The sequence below is a fragment of the Lactuca virosa genome, chromosome 6 (genome assembly GCF_052849685.1).
Source record: "Lactuca virosa cultivar CGN04683 chromosome 6, Lactuca_virosa_CGN04683_v6, whole genome shotgun sequence".
NCBI lineage: Eukaryota > Viridiplantae > Streptophyta > Magnoliopsida > Asterales > Asteraceae > Lactuca > Lactuca virosa.
Genome location: NC_136431.1, coordinates 121,644,415 through 121,664,671, shown reverse-complemented (window position 1 = coordinate 121,664,671; position 20,257 = coordinate 121,644,415). Strand labels below are relative to the sequence as shown.

General features: G+C 39.2%; 1 protein-coding gene and 1 pseudogene across 2 annotated transcripts in view; one reads left to right on the top strand and one right to left on the bottom strand.

The window, feature by feature from the left end:
• LOC145121913 (ubiquitin carboxyl-terminal hydrolase 5-like) overlaps positions 1 to 9,102 on the bottom strand; it is a 31,784-nt pseudogene extending 22,682 nt beyond the window's left edge. The window contains exon 1 of the transcript XR_013714608.1: positions 8,983 to 9,102. The product of XR_013714608.1 is annotated as a ubiquitin carboxyl-terminal hydrolase 5-like (transcript). The remainder of the gene's footprint in view (positions 1 to 8,982) is intronic.
• Positions 9,103 to 9,559: 457 nt separating this feature from the next.
• On the top strand, positions 9,560 to 10,271 carry LOC145121912 (uncharacterized). Its single transcript, XM_079057594.1, has 2 exons — positions 9,560 to 10,085; positions 10,195 to 10,271. Exons 1-2 carry the CDS (start codon positions 9,560 to 9,562, stop codon positions 10,269 to 10,271), a joined length of 603 nt encoding a protein of 200 aa, XP_078913720.1.
• Positions 10,272 to 20,257: the final 9,986 nt, after the last annotated feature.

Sequence of the window (20,257 nt, the reverse complement as noted above, 5' to 3'; positions counted from 1 at the left end):
GCATGACAACTTGGAAGTCATGGTAGGCCCTTGTGTTACCAAGTGTCAAGAAGTTAAGATTGAACAAGTTCAGTCCATATGAGTTTGGATTTGTCACTAACCTTGTCTTATGATTATGGTTATGACAAATTCATATGGATAGGAACACATACACCATAAAATCTAAGTGTCATAAGGTTTTTCTTTGATTCATGAAAATGATGGTGAGGAAACGCTTTCACTAAGTAGATTTTAAGAAGATAGCAGTTGTGATATTTGCATTCTCAAATTCAATTATGATTACGACGTCCCTCTTCATGATTTGAATTGTGAGAAAAGGAAAATGGTCTAAACATTTGAGACCTATTGCTATAAGTTCTAAAATTTTTTAGACATACATATGAGCTATCTAAGGAAAGGTGTATAAGTTCGAGACGCCTAGATAAAGTCTTATCAAAGCATCTCATATCAGAAATCTGAACTTTGGTAAGAAAGTCAACAAAGTGTTGATTTCTAGAAGTCCAGCTGATTTCTGAGTACATGTCAAAGCTAGTGGGAGCATAAGTGTTATGCTAATAAGGATGTAATTATTATGCTAGTGGGAGCATAATCAATTATTGTGAATGTTGCAAGTTAGCAATGTTAATTATAGAAAACAAAGGTTTCAATTCGCAAAGTTGCAGGGTTTGAAAAGTTATTTTGCTATAATTAAGGGAGAGGAAATTATACTTTATTCCAATTCTAAAAACTTAGATTGAGATTTTAATCAAATTTAGTCAAGTATATATATGAATGTTATGTTGGAATGGTTCAACATAATGAAATTCTGTATATGGAAATATTAATTGCGTTCTCAAAATTTGATTATGATTACGGCATCCTTCTTCATAATCAAAATTATGAGAACATGGCAAATAGAAATATTATAGCAAAAGACTGATTAAGCAACATGTCTTTATGTTAGTCATTATGAATTGTGTCCCATATGCTTCGGGTATAGGATCGATTCATATGCTATAATATTCTTGTGTTCTAATTTTACGAATGCCTAGGGTGTTTAGAGGGAAAAGGAATAGAACCGGATATAACTAAAGTGGTTAAACAACTGTTCAGGACAATCTAAGGTTCGCAAAGATTGGTCGCTTAAGGACAGTTGGAAGTATAGTAATGGATGAACCATATTGACATTATTATGAATAGACAGGAGTCTATTAATAATGAATTGTCGTATGGAAAATATGGAATGTTTCCATATTGGGTGTTGAAGAATAGATGAGAAAGTTAGAAACTTTCATGCAAGAAGGATGTTCAAAGGAATGTACTTTGAATTTGAGACTTCATTTCCATGGAATTGTCTTGTAACAATCTCCAAAGGAATATTTTGTAATATCATTGGTCAAGTATCTGTAACTTTTGGCACCTAGACATTACAAAAGAATCATTGCATGATAGTTTAGAATCTAACACTTTCTAGCAGTGACAAGAATTTGGAATTCTTACACTTGCAATAAGGATTTGGAATTGTGAAATGAGCATCATTGAAATGTTTTCAATTGATCTATTTCACAAAGAAAGGACCATAGGTAAACATAGTGTGCATGCTTGTAGCATGGGACAACTATTGTTTTAGTTCAAGTATTAAGTTGATTATTTGAAACATTATACAATGAATAATGAGTAATCAACATGACTCAAAAGTTTTGGGGCCATATAGGATTAGTATTTTTCTTGTGTTTCACTTAGCATGTTTTGACTTCCTGAATAACTAGGTTATTCAAACCATCCACAGTCGATCATACTTTGGAAGTAGGTATTGAGGCAAGACTGTCATGAATGGGTCTGTAGTATGTCTAGGTGTTTTAGACATAGTTGCAGTATTCATGAGTGCTCCTGGAATAAGATTCGAGTATTAGATTAAACCCACACTCATTTGAATCACTTCATGGATTTTATCACGAGTGATCATGAAACGATAATATCTTATATTCTTCAAACGGAGACGTGTGAGTTGTAGTTGCGAGACGGTTGCACATTGACATATGTAAACGCACCAGTAACTTGGATGTAATAAAAGATATCGTTGTGTGTAATTTTATGAGTGAGTACAAGCGAGCATTTGATTCGAAGGTTATCCATTCCTTTTACCCTATGTGGATAAAAGCGATATATGTGGGCCCCTCGATGATTTTGTGATGACAACCCTAAGTGCTCGGCTGGGCCTGGACTGATTTGATTTGTTCAATTAGTCGGTCGTCATAAATCAGAAATTGGGAAACAACAAATGGACATAGATAATGATTATAATCCATGTATCAGTCCATATGATATCTAGAATGGAGGAATATATGATCCCTTATCTAACGGACATGTCATTGACTAGGTCAGAGTTCGACAGCGGCTTTTAAGAGCTACGATTGCTAGTCGGGATTTTGGAGTCGTATTTGCAATAATAGTTTTAGACATATCCAAGTGGGAGACTATTGGATTAGATATCTAAGCCCATAACTATTATTGGTATGTACTCGACCCGAGAGTAGCATGGTCCATTTGGGTTGCATATCATCAGGACAATTTGTTAGGATGGACTTTTGAGAATAAGTTTTTTATGATTTATTAATATATTATAAGTTCTAATATATTAATATAAAATCATATGATTTAATTAGTATTGATCAAGAATTAGTTTGGAATTAATTTAGTGATCAAAAGAGACTAATTAAATCTATGGGGACTAATTATGGTAATTGGTTATATTTATATGTGTTGGGCTTATGATCCATATTGGACTAAGTTTATGTATGGATACATAAAGAGTTGGGCCACATGAACCATGGATCATAAAACCCATGGGTATGGATTTGGGTTTTACCCATAACCTTTGGAATCCTACATATAAATATGTTACTTCATGAACAATTTCGTGGGGCTTCTATTCTTAGAGAAAGATGGACGATTTTGATGCATGGAATTCTCTCTCAAAATGCCATGCTTTGTCCTAGATGTGTTGTGATTCCATTTGAGGTGCAACACTTGGGGCACTAAGTTCTTAAAGGCCAAAGTCTTCCTAGCAACATCAAAAACATCAAGAGGTATGTCTAAAACTTGTCTTATTATACATATGTTATTTGTTTGCTAGTTGTAGGATTAAAGCTTTGGAAACTATATGCATGTATAATTAGAGAAAACATAGATCCAAAGCTTTTAGGGTTGTATGTGCACCATAGGCTGTTGTAGTATACAAAACCCAACAGTGGCATCTTACTTAAGCCACGCGATTGAAGTGAAAGACAATCGAAGCAATCAATAGAAGTATCGCGATCGTTGTTAAAGTAAGAGCTTCTAGCTAGAAGTGCTACATGCTAGAATGTGATTATATCATATTAGAACATGAAGGAAGGAAACTTCCATTCTGGAATCTGACTCTAAAAGACCTGAGTCTAAGCATTATTCCATACGATGAAAGGTCATTAGAACATGATCCATCGGTCTGTTATGATAATCGAAGGAAAAGAACTTACCTTAAGTCTGTTAAGAAGAAGAATGAGTCTCCAATAAGGATTGATTTTGTAACTCGAATGTTACAATTGAAAGTCCAACATAGGATAAAAGAGTGGGTGCAAGATTGAGCACCGCCAACAGTCAAAAAGTCCAAGAGTTAGAAACTCGTTAAAAAGGACATAAGAGTTACGGTTATTACCTAGGATGAAAAGATAATGTATGGAGTCATTATACAAGCCCTGTCTCGTTGATGATTCCGGGACGTAATCATCCTTAAGGGGAGATAATTGTAACGCCCGCAGATTCGGGCTAGTTAATTTAGAGATAATAAGTGTCAAAAATGACTTTTTCATAGAAGATTATTTAGAATAAATAATCTTAACCAAAATATAGTAAATGTCATAAGGATTCGATACATATAAGGAACACTGAAATCCGAGTTATAACGAAAAGTTATGACATGTTGAAGTTTTACGGCTAAACCGACACGACACCGTGTAACGTAAAAAGTGAATTTTTGATAAACAACTTTTTAGCCTTAGTAATCTAAATGAAAGTCGTAGTAGACGTTAAACCGAAATTGTGCATATATAGAACGTCCAAATCTGACTTCGTATGAGTAAGTTATGATTTTTCTAACATTTAGCCTAGCAATGCACAGCCCGGAAATCGAATTTTAGATCGATCGATTTTTAGCCGAAAAAATCAAAATGAGTATTGAAGATCTCATTAATAGGAGCTCAACGATATAAAGACAGTTGAAATCGGACTTCTGATGACAAAGTTATGAATCTTTAACGGACTTTAACACTTATATAATACAAGAAAAACAATATTGCTCGTAGACCTTGATTTAATGATAAATCTAGACTAATAATTGGTTGCAATAAGTATTAGACTAAAATCTAGTGATAATGGCACTAGGTTTCGTCGAAGGAAAATAAAATTGTTAGAAGCGAAGCGCTGCCCGAATTGCGAATCGTCACTTTAACAAGTGAGTGCATAGTTACTTTCATCTTACATATAGATATGAAGTATTTAATATAAATTACATGTTATGTGTACATATTATTTGTGTTCTTGATATCTATGTTGGATGAACAAAATATGCATGTTTTAATCGATTTAAACTGTATACGTATTTTATACCTATAATTATGGTGGGTAAAGATGGGTAGATGAAAGATGAGATTAGAAATGAAAGATGATATAGATGATGAGAGGTGAAAGATGTTGAGAAGCCTTGACCCAAGCGATGGCCCAATCATCTAGCAGGGTATAGATGACAACCACGGACTATTCAAGACAGTCCAGTGGAACGCTAACAGGCTCACAACCTGTAGGTGTTGTGAACGATGTGTTCACCAGATGTACTCAAAAAACCCTGGCAGCTATGGATTAGTGCCCTATAGATGATCATTTGGCAGCTATGGACTTAGTGCCTTACAAATAAACGTTGACAGCTATGGATTTAGTGCCCTACAGATGAAGATTGGCAGCTATGGACTTAGTGCCTAACAGATAACATCGGCAGCTATGGACTTAGTGCCTGTTATATAAACCCTGGAAGCGATGGACTTCGTGCCTATTCCTTAGGACAACCCTTAGGAATAAATATTGAGGAATAGATGATTCTTAGGGAAGATACTTAAGAATAAAGAAGATAAAGGGGATGGGTAATTGGGTTAATTGTTTGATGATGAAACATAATAACTTTATTATTGTGGGTTGAAAACCTTATTTACTCACCAGGTTTCCCAACCTGACCCACTCAGTTTATTTGTATCACTGGTATCAATACAAAGACAGATTACACTAAGAGATTAAAGGAGATGTAAATCACTAGTGTAAATGAATGTAAGGTCTGTTTATGCTTATGTTTCTGTATTGACAATGACATCCCAAAGTTTTAATATAAACAAAATACATTTTCTTCGGAAATGATATGATAATATATTTATCATGTTTTCTGGGAACAAATTCAGCAATACTACTTTTCAAAAAGGGTACTCTAATTTTTAAATAAGCATAATTTTTTTTTAAAATGACCGCAAATTTGGGGATGTCACGGAGAACCCACGACAAGATGCAGCCCTTACCCATCCCCATGTGGAAGTGGGAAGAGATTACCATGGATTTTATCACAAAGCTGCTAAGGATGGCATGTGGTGTTGATTCTATCTAGGTCATTGTTAATAGATTGACCAAGAGTGAGCACTTCATACCGATTATCGAGAGAATATCCGCTGAGAAGTTAGCGGGCATCTACGTCGGGAGGTGGTAGTTCAGCACGGGGTGCCAGTTTTGGTGGTTTCAACCGGAATATTCATTTTACATCTAGGTTTTGAAGGAATTTTCATGGTGAGTTAGGTACTCAGCTGCATTTTAGTACGACATACCATCCCCAGACTGACGGCCAAAGCGAGCGGGCGATTCAGAATCTCGAAGATATGCTCCGGGCTTGTGTGCTAGATTTTGGAGGGAGTTCGGATACTTATCTTCCATTGGTCGAGTTCTCCTACAACAACCGTTATCATGCCAGTATTGACCGACTGCCATTTGAGATGTTGTATGGGAGAAGGTGCAGGACCTCGTTTTGTTGGGGGAGGTCAGGGATCGAGTCATGGGGAGTACTGAGGTTGTACTCAAGACCACTGAGTTGATTCAGCAGGTTCACGACAAGTTGCAAGTCGCGCAAAGCCGACAGAAGAGTTATGCAGATAGGTGATGTTTGGACCCTGAGTTTCAGGTAGGAGACTTGGTTCTTCTGAAGGTGTCACCTTGGAAAGGTGTCATCCGTTTTCAGAAGCGTGGCAAGCTGGGCCGCAAATTCATTGGACCTTTCAGGATTTCGGCCCGGGTAGGCAAGGTTGCATACCGGCTGGATTTGCCTGATAAGCTCAACCAGATCTATAACAACATCCATGTGTCTCAGCTTCGGAAGTGTGTGGTCGATAAGTCCGCAGTTGTACCTCTAGATGACATTCAGGTTGATGATCGCCTGAATTATATGGAGAGACCGGTGGCGATTTTGGATCGAAAGACAAAGACTCTGCTGGAAGTGCCTCTGGTCAAGGTCCAATGGCAGCATCCGAAATGTTCTGAATAGACGCGGGAGCCTAAGGCAGAGATGCGAGAGCATTACCTTGATTTATTCGTGACAACGAACTTCGAGGACGAAGTCTAGTTCAAGTGGGGAAGAGTTTTAACATCTTCTTCTTCCAGGTATTTACCCTTTATCCCCTGAGTAAATGAGTATTGTTCAAAGTGGCTCCTTATGGCATTTTTATAATATTGGGTGTAGCATTAGTACGTTGGGCGTACACCTTGGTATTACTGGCGTTCCTTGCCCCATGCATGTCCGCTGAGCGTACGTTGGTACGCAGGGCATACACAATTATGACCAAACCCTAATATTTATGGTTTGTGCAATATATAAACACCATTATAGCCCCAAAACCCTTCCTCTTATCAGCCTCCATCTCAAAAATCGACCCTCCTTGCAAACCCTAATCTATTTTGAGCATTTTGAACTTTTGAGTGAATTGTGGGCTTTCTTGGTTTGAAGAAAGATCATCAAGGAAGTGGCTTTCCTCTTAAGACTTTGGATCTAGAATTTTCTCTTCATTGTGCACCATTTGGAGGTATAAATCCCCAAACTTGGCTCATGTTTTTCTTGATCTTGGTTAAGCTTAGAATTTCTTCTCTTTTGTCCCAAAACTTAAGTCTTTATGAGTGTGAGGAACTCCAAAGCCTTTAAGTTGTCTGTTTAGCAATTTCGGGCATTTTAAGTCATAAAAATGCAAGCTTAGATCTTGATTTGTCCCCATGCAAGTGTTATGGTGTAGAAAAGGATGAAGCAAGTTAGGTTCTTAGTGTTGGGCTCCTTGTAGCCATGCAAAGGCATAAAGTTTGCAACTTTATGGCCTTAGAGGTCTTAATAAGCTCATATCTGAATTTTGCACGTAAGGTCTTAAAGCATTGTGACCTTAATGGGAGTTTTGGATTTAGGGTGCGTATGCTGGGCATAAAACCCAGTACGACGCGCGTACTGCCGCTTGACCCCAATTCCCTTCTCAACGACCGTGTACGCAGGGCGTATAAGTTGGTATGCGTGGCGTACGACCAAGTTCCAATAATTTGGCCATCATTTTTCGGCCTTGAATCATTAGTGTTGGGCTTTTCAGAATTTAGGCCGAATAGGAAGGACAAATGACCTTTTTCCCTTATTTAGGATATGGGATTGGGTGGACCATCTATTATGGAATAAAATTTGGATTATTAATTAGGGTTATTTTCTTTGGGATATCTTTACTGTGAGGAGTCGTATTAGCAGCAGCTCGAGTGTGGCTCGGTTATCTTCTTTGGAGGTGAGTCTTCTCACTGTATCCATGGGATGAAGGAACCAATGTCGGGCATTATTGTATTACTTAAGATGATAGCCGTTATGTGGTGTATATGTGATTGTATGCTGAGCTGAAATACACCCTAGGTCGGGGCCCACTATCGTATCTTTGGGTTGAAATAGACCCCAGGGCAGGGCCTACTGTTGTATGATCAGGTTCAGATACACCCCAGGGTGAGGCCTAAAGGCGGGGACCATATGTGTTGATCGGGTTGAAATACACCACAGGGCGAGGCCCTAGGGTGGGACCCACATGTGTATATCGGGTTGGATTGTACCCCAGGGTTAAGCCCATTGTATGAGTGGTATGTGATACTTTGGGGAACTCACTGAGCTTTGTGCTTATAGTTTATGTTTATGGTTTCAAGTACTTTCGACTCGAAAGGGAAGAGCCCGACGTAATGACACAACATCCTCCCCTCATGATTTCTGCATTTGAAATACTTGTACTCTGATATTTTGAATATCATGACTTGGTGTTGATTTTGAAAAATTAATGAATGATTCGATGAACTTTTAAATGAATTTTTTTTACCGCTTTTGGGATGTTACATCCGCACCCATTTAAAACCATTATCTCCTCTCCTTTCAGCTATATAACATGATTTGAGCGAGTCGAGTGAATAAATCATCGAGAATTGAAATTCGTAAAACAAGATGAATGGCTGGCTTTTGACACAATACTTTTAGTCCTCAATTCTAAGTTTGGATGGATAGGTCATAGATTAGTGGTTTGGGCTAGGCAGTCATTTGTATAAGTCTTATAGGGTATTGATCTTGTAATGTATGTGTTTGTGTTTGTTTACGGCTGTGTTGGTGTTTACGGCCGTAAAAGTGTGTTCGGCCGTGAACCGCGTTCACGACCAGTCTGTCCCTATATATAGTGTCAGAGTCTGTCAGTCCTGTGTGGCGTTGTTAGAGAGTTTGCGGTCAACTATGTGTGTAACTCAAGGTGTACCAGAGATTTTGTGAATGAACGTGTGCATTGCTTAATCATCTTCTTGTTCTACTCATTTCTTGTTTGCATTTGTTTTGATCACTGGTTTGGATCACTGAATTGGGGCTCTACAATTGGTATCAGAGCAGATCCAGTGTCAAACCAGATTCAAGTCTCGTTTTCGGTTGAAGGAATTGTTGTGTTCTTCATTGTTCAAGCTTTTTTCTGCATCTGATCGTGTTTTCAAAGCTAAGGGAATCAAAATCTGATAAAAAACAATCATTTTCATCAAAATCTGGGAGTTTACGGTTAGCTGTGTTGAAGGGTGTACGGCCATAAACGCTTAACTCAGCCGTAAACCATTCATATTCAAGAACTGTAAACTTTTTCTGGACTGTAATAGATTGTTTGACCGTGAACCATTCATCAAGTGTTGACCGTAAACACATCTTGGACCGTAAAAACATCATATGGCCCTAATCCATTGAACCGTGATTAAGTGTACGGCGGTAAATAGTTTTCGCCCGTAAACACTTGTATTGTTTCAACATTTTGTTTTCTTTTACCTTTTCATTTAATCAAGAAAATTAGAAAAACAAACAAAAACAAAAATGGATTCACAAAACTCAACAATTCATCATGAACTGGACTCCATAATGGGAACAACCACACGTATTCCTCGTTTGTTATCGGCTGAAGGTTTCCTGGAATGGAAATATCGGATGGAAAAATACATCAAGATGAAGGATATCAAAGTTTGGCGCAATATTCTAAAAGGTCCGGTTAGAATCACTACCACTCTTCCAAATGGAACCATTCTCGACAAAGATTTTGCAAATTACACAGACGCGGATTTCGAGAAAATTGAAGAACAAGAAAGGGCTCTTGCGACACTTACGATGGCATTATCTCCGGAGATTGCTCAAGGTTTCCATGAATATGACTCAGCAAAATCTTTGTGGGAAGCTTTAATCGAAGTGTATGAAGGAAATGAGGATATGAAGCAAAACCGTCAGGATATGCTGCGACAAAAGTTTAATATGTTCAATCACATTCTTGGCGAAACATTGGAAGCTCAACTACAACGTTTTATCACACTCACCACTGAGATGAGTTCAGTTGGTATCTCATTTCCAAGATCAGAAATCAACAAGAAGTTGCTACACTCTCTCCCAAAGGCATGGGATATGAATGTTGTTGTCATCAAGAAAACAAAAGATCTTCACCGACTTAGTCTGGCTGAAACCATGGCCATCATCAAAGCATGTGATCTTGATGACAAACAGAAGGAGATCAATCATGTGAACTCGTACTCAACTGCAAATGTTGGAATTTCTATAAACAATGCTCTTTCATCCTTTACCACCCCTCAAAGTCAAGCTTTCTCCATTCCCAAACCACAAAGTCAAAATGTTTACCACCCCACAAGTTCAACCTTTTGCTGCTCCTTAATCATCATCATATGCCATTCCATCCATGCAGAATGCTCATCCACAAGTTGCTTCCTATTCAAAAGCACCTGTTTCAGCTCCTGCTCCCAAGGAAAATGAAGAAAATTTGGCTCTTGCTACCGGTCTTGTAAATTGCTACAATGCCTTCATAGCTGGTGAGCTACCTCCTCAACTATCTTTTGCTGATTTGGATCAAATTCATCCCGAAGATGTTGAGGAGATGGACATCACATGGCAAATTGCTATGGCGGTGTTCAGAGCCAAACAGTTCTCCAAAAAGATAGGAAAAAATAATTGGGCAATGAATGCTAAGAAGAAGGTGGGGTTCAACAAAGGAAAACTCCGATGCTTTAACTCCCATGAACCTGGCCATTTTGCCAGAGACTGCCCTAAGCCTGACAGGAGGCAGAATAGTGAAAGAACAATGGTTTTAGTGGGTAGTAGGAGGGGAGCTACCACCAGTAACCAGACCGCGAATCTTGCTGTGGTGGCTCAGTCGTTTGACTCGGATGACCAAATTCAAGCCCTGAACATCTCAGGACCTGAAAATGCACAATTTGCTCAAATCAACGACATTGCAGATGGAGAAGCTGAAGTGGACCCCGAGGCGGAGATGATGAAATTACAATTTGCGTTCATGGTTCAAACTTCTCTTGAGCCTGAGAAAAATGAGGTCAGTCAAATTTCTTGCTCTCAAACATGTATTGATACTATTAAATTTTTACGTGAGCAAATTGAATTGATAAAAAGGGAGAACGTGGACCTTAAGTATGAAGGTTATACCCTTAGAAAATGCCAAAGACCTCTAAAAGAAAAATTATAAATCACGACTCAGGACTTCAGAAAACTACAGGAAGATTATAGAAATAAGTGTGAGAGCTACAATTTTATCGAAAAACAACTTGCCATTGCAACTGCCGATCTTGACACATTGAAAAATAAGTTTGAAAATGCAAATTTTAATTTTAGAAAAGTTGATGTGTCGAAGTAGTTGCGTCAATGATGGAAAATAATTTGCGATTTAAAAATAACCAGCAGAAGGGTTTAGGGTATGATAAAGTTCCTCCTCCATTCAATCACAATTACACTGTTGTCCCTTTGACTCAAGAAGAGATTGACCGAGAACCATTTATGGTGTATGGTAAACCAGTGGCACAGGTCACAGAAAGTAGTGCTAGGGAAATAGATACTAACATTTTTACTTCCCATGCAGATTTATATCTAAGTCAAGGAAAGCAGGAGTCGGGAAAGAATAGTGATAATAATTGTGCTTCAAAATCTGATGTTTTTGTTTCTGACTTGAAAACTTGTGTTTTGTCTTGTAATAATTCTATGACTAAGTCTGATGACTCAAATTTCTTTGATATGTTTGATGATCTGTTTGATATGTTTGATGATCTGTTTGATAATTCTGATGTTCATGTTACAAGCACATCCACTTCATCCTCACCAGTCACACAACCTGATTCTTGCACATGTACTTGTGGGAAGAGTAAGGTTGTCATTAAAGAAAATAAACCAGAAAAAGGCGGTGCCAGTTGTTATACCAAAAAGCAAACATGTTTTAACTGTGGAATCGCTGGTCATATAGCTCGAAATTGTCCTAATCGGGCATGTGTTCATATTTCTGCACCGAGAAGAGAAAACGAGTCTCGAGGAAGGTCTTTAATGAGAAAGTCCTCAAGATATCGTCTTCGTGATGATGATCGGAAAGTTCATAATGATAAGAAAAGGGTTGATCTTAAACCGAACAAACAAGTTTTCTCTAAACCAGCCACAGGTACTTTGCCGAAATCTACTGCGGCCGAGCCAAGGTCAATTTCGTCAAAGGGTGCGTCTGGATCTTCGACTAATTATAGCCGAAAATCTAAACGCTCAAAGAAATGGAAAAATGTTTCTAAATCACCTGTGAATACCTTAAAACCTAACTACCAATGGGTGCCCAAATCTACAGCTGTCCCATCATCATCATCCTCTGAAAGTGTTTATGATATTAATACAAATTTGAAAAATCAAAAAGATAAATATGTCAAAGTCAAGGGTACACCCAGGGCTGTAATGACCTGGGTTCCCAAATCTAAATAATCTCGCTCATTGTCCAGGAACAGCTACGGAGGAATGTCGCTAGACCATGGTATGTCGACAGCGGTTGTTCCAGGCACATGACAAGAGACATCTCCCAACTGCACAACATTCAGAATTTTAATGGGGGATACGTTTCCGTTGCGGGAGGAGATGGAAGAAAAATCACTCAAAAAGGAACAGTTTCAAATGGAGTGATGAGCTTCGAGAATGTTAACTACGCGCCCGAGTTAAAGCACAGTTTTTTGAGCGTCTGTCACATTTGTGACAAGGGCTATTCGACGCATTTCACCGATAAAGAATGTCTAATTTTGAAGCCAGGCATTGTCATTCCAGATGAATGGATTCTTGTGAAATCAAAACGGGATGGCAATGTATATATCATTGACATGAACAATAATCTTCCTGAACAAGTCACTTTCCTTTTCTCAAAGGTTTCCGAGCACAATGCTATGATGTGACATCGAAGACTCGGTCATGCTAACGCAAAGAAAATGAATCGACTTGCTAAGAATGAAATAGTGCGCGGGCTTCCTGTCAAGGATTTCATCACATTTGAAAAGTGTGTGGCATGCGCCCAAGGAAAGCATCACAGAAAACCACACCTACCTAAACAGGTCAATTCAATCAACCAGGTGCTTCAATAGTTACATATGGACTTATTTGGTCCGGTCAACGTCCTCAGCATCAACAAAAATTCATATTGTCTGGTTGTGATCGATGACTTCTCGCGATTCACGTGGTTTTCTTCTTGTCCAACAAGGCTGGGGTTGCTGACTTGATTAAGAAGTTTATTGTGATGATAGAGAACCAGACCAACCACCGGGTGAAGGCGCTCAGAACTGACAACGGGACGGAATTCAAGAATTTCATTCTCGATCACTTTTGTGTGGAAAAGGGGATAGTGCGTCAATACAGTGTCGTTCGCACACCGCAACAAAATGGTGTTGCTGAGCGGCGAAACCGAGCTCTACAAGACCCCGCAAGGACGATGTTATGTGACTCCAAACTTCCGGTTTTCTTTTGGGCCGAGGCGATCAACACGACGTGTTATGTTCAAAATCGTGTTCTGATCAACAGAGCTCATATGAAGACTCCATATGAAATTCTGTACAATCACAAGCCATCTGTTAGTCACTTTCGTATCTTTGGCTGTCCTTGCACCCTCCTTCATCTGGAATCCAATCCCAAATTCAACGCCAAAGCCGATGATTGTTACTTTGTGGGGTATGCTGCTCGCACGGCGTACATGGTCTACAATAAAAAGACAAAGCAAATCGTAGAATCCTTCGACGTGCGCTGGTTGGAGGAGAACGAGACGGATGCCAGAGTAGGTCCATATTGGTTGTTTGACTGCACATATTTTTTCAAATCATTCAATGTGTCTTCAGATGATTTGTCTGGTTCCAGCTCCGGTTTGAAGATTGTGATTGAATATGAAGACGAAGAAGTTGTTTACAGTCCGCCGGTGGTGTCCTGTACGACTCCTTCAGTGGATGCATCTGTTCCAAGCGATTCGTCAGAGTCTCCGTGTCAACAAAACAATCCAGATGCTGATGCCACTCCTCTTACTTCTGATGAAAGAGAGCTCATGTCCAGAGATGCTTCCGCTGTTACTCAAACATTTATGGAACTTCTCTTTCCCGAAGCGATTGCTAATGAGTTCGTGGCAAGCCCCTCTCACGATTCCAGACCGTCTGAGGTGGATCATTCAGCAGATGATGGATTTGTCAATATTCACAACCTTCCTATAACACTCAATGACATCATCCAGGAGCTTCCTTCCATAATTCAACGCGATCAGCCGATCGAAAACATCATTGGTCAGCTGGGCGACGGTGTTCAAACGCAGAGTCAGAGTGGAGATGTAAATACATGTCTCTATTCTTGTTTCATATCTCAAATAGAGCCAAAGAATGTTTAAATGGCTTTGAATGAGCCCAGCTGGGTGGATGCTATGCATGAGGATTTGAATCAATTTGATAAACTAGGGGTTTGGAAGCTGGTTAAATTACCTAAGGGCAAGAAGTCACTCGACACGCGCTGGGTTTATCGAAACAAGCAAGATGATTCAGGGGTTATTGTGCGGAATAAGGCCCGATTGGTTGTACGTTGATTTCGCCAAATTGGGGGTCTTGACTACGCCGAAGTTTATGCTCTGGTGGCTCGCTTGGAGGCTATTCGTATTTTCCTCGCGTACGCTTCTTACATGAAATTCACGGTTTACCAGATGGATGTCAAGACTGCCTTCCTGTACGGCGCTGTGAAGGAAGAAATCTATGTTGATCAACCTCCTGGGTTTGTCAACTCGAAGTTTCTGAATCACGTCTACAAGTTGGACAAGGCTTTATATGGGTTACATCAAGCTCCAAGGGCGTGGTATGTAACTCTTACGAAGCACTTGCTCGAGCATGGCTATTCACGGGGAACAATTGATCAAACCATGTTCATTAAGCATGTTGGTGCTGATCAAATTTTTGTTCAAATCTACGTTGATGACATCATATTCAGGTCAACATGTCCACATCTATGCAAGGAATTCGAAAGCGTAATGAAGAAGAGGTTGGAGATGAGGTCTCTGGGGTAGATGACCTTGTTTTTGGGGCTTCGGGTCAAAGAATACTCAACCGGAATCCTTTTACATCAAGCTAAGTATGTTGAAGATATGCTAGAGAAGTTCGGGTTTTGAGACGCAAAACCTGCCTTGACGCCAATGGCCAAGATACCTCTGTTGACTCCAAATATTGAAGGCGAATCCGTAGATCAGGCTGATTACAGATCAATGATCGAATCGTTAATGTATCTAACCGCAAGCAGGCTAGACATCATGTTCGCGGTTTGTCAATGTGCACGATACCAGGATAATCCTAAACTTTCACATCTTATTGTTGTCAAAAGAATCTTTCGGTATCTCAAAGGCAGCCAGAAATTGGGTCTTTGGTACCCGAAAAATTCTGAATTTGATTTATATGCTTTTGCAGACAGTGATTATGGAGGTTGTGAGCTTGACAGGAAATCAACGTCTGGCGGATGTCAATTTCTTGGAGACAGGATGGTGTCATGGAAGTGCAAGAAACATCATAGAGTCTCAACCTCAACGGCAGAGGCGGAATACGTAGCTGCTTCTGCCTGTTGTTCTCAAGTTATCTGGATACAACATCAATTACTGGATTACGGTTTGAATTTTCTAGAAACCCCTATTTTTTGTGATAATGAAGCTGCAATTCAAATTGCTAAAAAACCAATCCAACACTCGAAAACCAAGCACATCGATATCAAAGTGCATTTTATTAGAGATTGTTATGAGCGTTTGCATGTGCTTGTGGGATTTTTGAAAATGATACGCTTTGAGGACTAATTTTTTGTTTTATGTTAGTTTAAATTTGCGCATTTAATTTTCATTCTCACCCATGCACAAATTTAGGGGGAGAAATTAAACAAAAACCAAACAAAAATTAGAAAATTAAAAAAAATCCAAAAACAGTTACATTTTTGTAAGTGTTGTATTGGGAAGTGATATATTCATGTGATAACAGGCAATTTGACTCTGTGTAAGGTACCAAAGTTGAATTGTCTAGGCTCTGTGTTCGATGCGTTGGTAGACACGAAAGATTTAAATGGACTTGACTAGGTGTAGATGAACTTAAGGAATCTAGAGATTTGACAAATGTTAACTTAGATAGTTCCATTTAGCCTGACAATACGACGCTTGGGTAGATTGAACATGGAGATATACATGAGAATCCACAGGTCACACTAAAGAAATCTGTATCTAGAACCGTGGTTTAACTGTACCTCGATGTAGAGACTCTGTCCTTAATTCCGGTATTGACGGGGCGACTGAGGAATGCCGATAAAGTAGGTTTGTAGAAGGTTATTTTCTTGCTTTCCTTCTGTTAGTCATATGTTGCCTCCTCTGCGTGATTGAAATACATCCGACCTGGACTGCAACATATGCAATTCTATTTCTCTACATCTTCTATCTATGCAATTCTTCCTATCTGTTAGCCATATGCTGTCTCCTCTACGTGATTGAAATACATCCGACCTGGTACACAACATATGCACCATTATACTTCTCAATCCCTCTAAATCTGGTTAGTCATATGCTTTACCCTCTGGGAGATTGGAAGAGATCTGACCTAGGTGTACAACATATGCATTCTAAATCTGACTTCTCCCATAATAATTGTCTGCTCACCTAAAGTAAGGAGTATTTTGGAAGTACCTGATTATTGGGGTATATTAGGAAGCGGGAAACATTTTTAGTACATTTAAAATTGAACAATCACTAGGTTGTCTGTAGATCTCGCTGCTCAATTTAGGTGGACAACAACATCCTTGGTCGTCGTCAAATGAATGGTCCTTAGGAATTTTATCTAGAAACGTAAGGTCACAATGCCTTGTCATTTATAGTATGTCAAAAATTTGTCACAATCTTTCGTGTTTAAGTGGACCACAATGTTGGCGATCAACCAGATCTAGACATGAAGGTAGAGGTACTGATAAACGGATTAAGGTTGTCTAATAACTTTGATCCCAATATCACAAAATATTATTAGCGTTAGTTGAGGTGAAATTAGTGTTAATTCATTTTAATTTCAAATTTTATTTTAATTTTTATTTTTATCTTGCTAAAAAAAATCAAAAATTAAAAAATTAAAATAGTTTTGTTTAATTTTTAGAATTTGTTTAATTTTATTTTATTTTATTTTTTTAGTCCTCAAAATGCATTATTTTTATTTTTTTGAGTATTGGGCTTTATATTTGAAGCATTTTGGGTTGCAGCCCATGGATTTTGGACCGGGTTTTGGGTCCAGGTATAAAAGCCTCCATATCTGGCTGTACACTCTTCTCCCTCATTTTTACTTGTGTCCGTAAACTGCTCCCGAAATCCTCTCACTACTGTTCATCGATCCATCCTAAATCCGTGTTTTTACTCGAAATTGTTTGTTTAATCGTGTAGGTATGCTCATTGCAATCACCAAGATGCTAATCTAACACAAAATCAACCGTGAATCGAGGGTGAAATCAAAGAAATCGAACTGTTCGGCGTTTACGGCCAGTTGAAGGGTTTACGACCATTGAAGGGTTTACGGCCGTACACACCCTCTCTAACCGTAAACCCAAGTTTTTGTACATAAATCCTTATTTTTATCATTTAATCACCTATAAAAGCCTAAATTAATTGATAATTGAGTAAAACCCATACTTAATTGCTTAAATAAATTATTTTCTCACTTGGCTTGGTTAATGGCAGATCAAGAATGGCTAAACTCAAGTTTGCAGACAATCACAATTTGGTTATCTTCTTGGCTGACCCACCAGTAGCCCATGGTGATTTCAGGTCAATGGTGCATGGTCTGAGGAAATGCTGCCTTGCTTTCGCTCTCACGTTAAATACTGTGATCTACCAAAGCCACATTAAAGATTTTTGGAACTCTGCTGTGGTGACAAAAGGGGATGGTGACTCCAAGTATATTGAAGCAAAAGTTAAAGGGAGAAAAATCACTGTTATAGAGCAGATTGTCCGGGAAGCTCTGAGGATTGAAGACCAATCGTGTTTTCTGACCGAGATTGAAATGGCTCAAGCTGAAGAAATCATCAAACTGATGGATTATGAAGGAGAATTTCCTCCAACCATCAAGAAGCTGTTACCACCTTACTGGAGGTTTCTAGCCCATGTATTTGTGAGCTGCATCTCGGGAAGGAAATCCGGAGCGGATGAAATTTCTCTATAGAACACGGGTGCAATCGCTGCTCTTGCCGCGGGTTTTGATTTCAACTTCTCAAAATTTATCTTGAAAGAATTGATCGTGAATATTGAAGGAAAGAAAAGAGATAAATTTCTCATGTACCCAAGATTCCTGCAGCTGATCATCAACAACCAATTCCCGGAGATTGAAAAGGAAGGATAAACTTTAGATATGAAATCTCTTGGGTCTACCACCTTCGGTTTAATGAAACAAAACCATAAGGGTAAGTATTTGTTCGAAGGAAAGCACCCTTTGGTGAAATTCGGGATGTTTGCTGAATTGAGTGATGCATCTAAGTCAAGTGATTCCTCTGACCACTTGGAATCTGAAGACGATGCCATTACCGTCTCAGAGCATGAAGAAGAAAGAGTTCCTTCTGTCGTAATTGTAGCAGAGGAACATGACACCATGATAAATGTGGAGGTACAGAGTGACTTCAATAAGAGTCAGGATGCGGGTGGTGATGGTGATGATGATGGTAATGATGAGGGTTTCAGTGATGATGATTCAATTTTTGGTGGTAACTTTCCTAGGCATGATGATATAGACATGAATTTTGAGTTTGCGGATGATTATTGCCTAACAAATGAGGACCTTGACTCCTTCTTTTACAATGTCCATGAAGTTGCACAACCGGCAACGGAGACATGGGAAGTAGAAAATATTCAAGAAGCTATGCTTCCTACTACTGAACAGATGGCCAATATTCCAATTGATACGAATGCAACATCAAGGATTCCTCCCCTTAATGTTGATATTCCAACTTCCACGCCATCTGTGAGTGATCCGCTTGTGACACATACCTCCCAGCCTCCATTGAAGAGAAAAAGACATGATCCGAGGCCGGGGTACTAATTCGGGAACAGACCTCAACGATTCAGCCTGCAATCACAATACAAGACTCTACGTCAATCATTCAGACTCAAGAAGGACCTAGCAATGTACTTGAAATCATGAGTTCTTCAGCTCCTGGAAGTTCCTCCCTCCCAAGGCCTAATCATGACATCGCTTATGAGATACTTGCACAGGCCTTGGCAGCATAAGAAGCGACAGGCCTTCCTCCTCGCGGAAAAGGCATATCAATCGAGGAAGGTAACACAGAGGGAGTGGAGCCATCCAATGCAGAGCTCAAGGTCGAGATAGGAATGTTAAAGCAGACATTAATTGAAAAATATCTCTTGATAGGTAAACTCGACGTTCGACTTTCGGATGTTGAAGCAGACAACAAAACCAAGTCAAAGCAGATAACAAATCTCCAGACTCACCTTGGAGCTTTAACTGCATGCTATTATGACTTGAAGAATAAACTTTTTGAAGAATTTGGTGATAAATTCAAGTCATCAGTGGAAAAGCCTGCAGCCACTGAAGGTTTTTCCAGTGTTCCTGACCAGCCCTCTCAAAATGACAACCCTGTGGATCCTCCACCTCCCAGAACCACACGAATTGTCGATCGATTCGAAACTGAACCTGTAAATGCCAACACTCGAATTACTATCAAGCAAGCTAAGAGAAAAGTTACTGCTGAGAAGAAAGAAGGATGGCTATTTATGAAGAACTCTGATGAGAATCGAAGTGCAGACCACATCAACTCACAGTGACTGATCTTCAAAAACAGAGGTTTGGTGACAAGTTTGGCAATTGATCGGGAATTAAGATGTGGGAATATCATGCTGACTTAAAACTGTGGTTGGTGAAGAGGAACTTTGGCGCTCCTGAATACTACAAGAGTAATCACGACTTTTGTTCTTGGAAAAAAGTCGATCTTACGGAACTCTCAAATGCTTCATTCCACAATCCCTCCAAGGACCCTCATGTTTTCAATTTCAAACTCTTTTTGGAGCGACAGGTCAAATAAAAATTTTCTAGAATGAAGATAGCTAACTCTATGATTAGAAGAGATCCGGAGGTGCTCGATCCCAAAACAAACGAGCCAATGAAGATAGTGTTGTGGCCTGCTACTAAACAGTTGAAAGAAATTCCAATTCCTCAACATTTTCAAGATGGATATCTGGATCGGATGGAATTATGGGCTTTTGATGAGGTCACAGCCACTGCAGTAATCAAGTTTTTAGATAGTGACACTATCCTTCGACTTGTTGAAGCTAATGATCTTCTGAGGTTCAGGGAGAGAGATATTCACACCTTGGCA

Coding starts and splice junctions, on each gene's coding strand:
- LOC145121912 (XM_079057594.1), top strand. CDS start 9,560: ATGAAGGATATCAAAGTTTGGCGCAATATTCTAAAAGGTCCGGTTAGA. Junction 10,086..10,194: donor CATGGCCATCATCAAAGCAT/GTGATCTTGATG, acceptor CACCCCTCAAAG/TCAAGCTTTCTCCATTCCCA.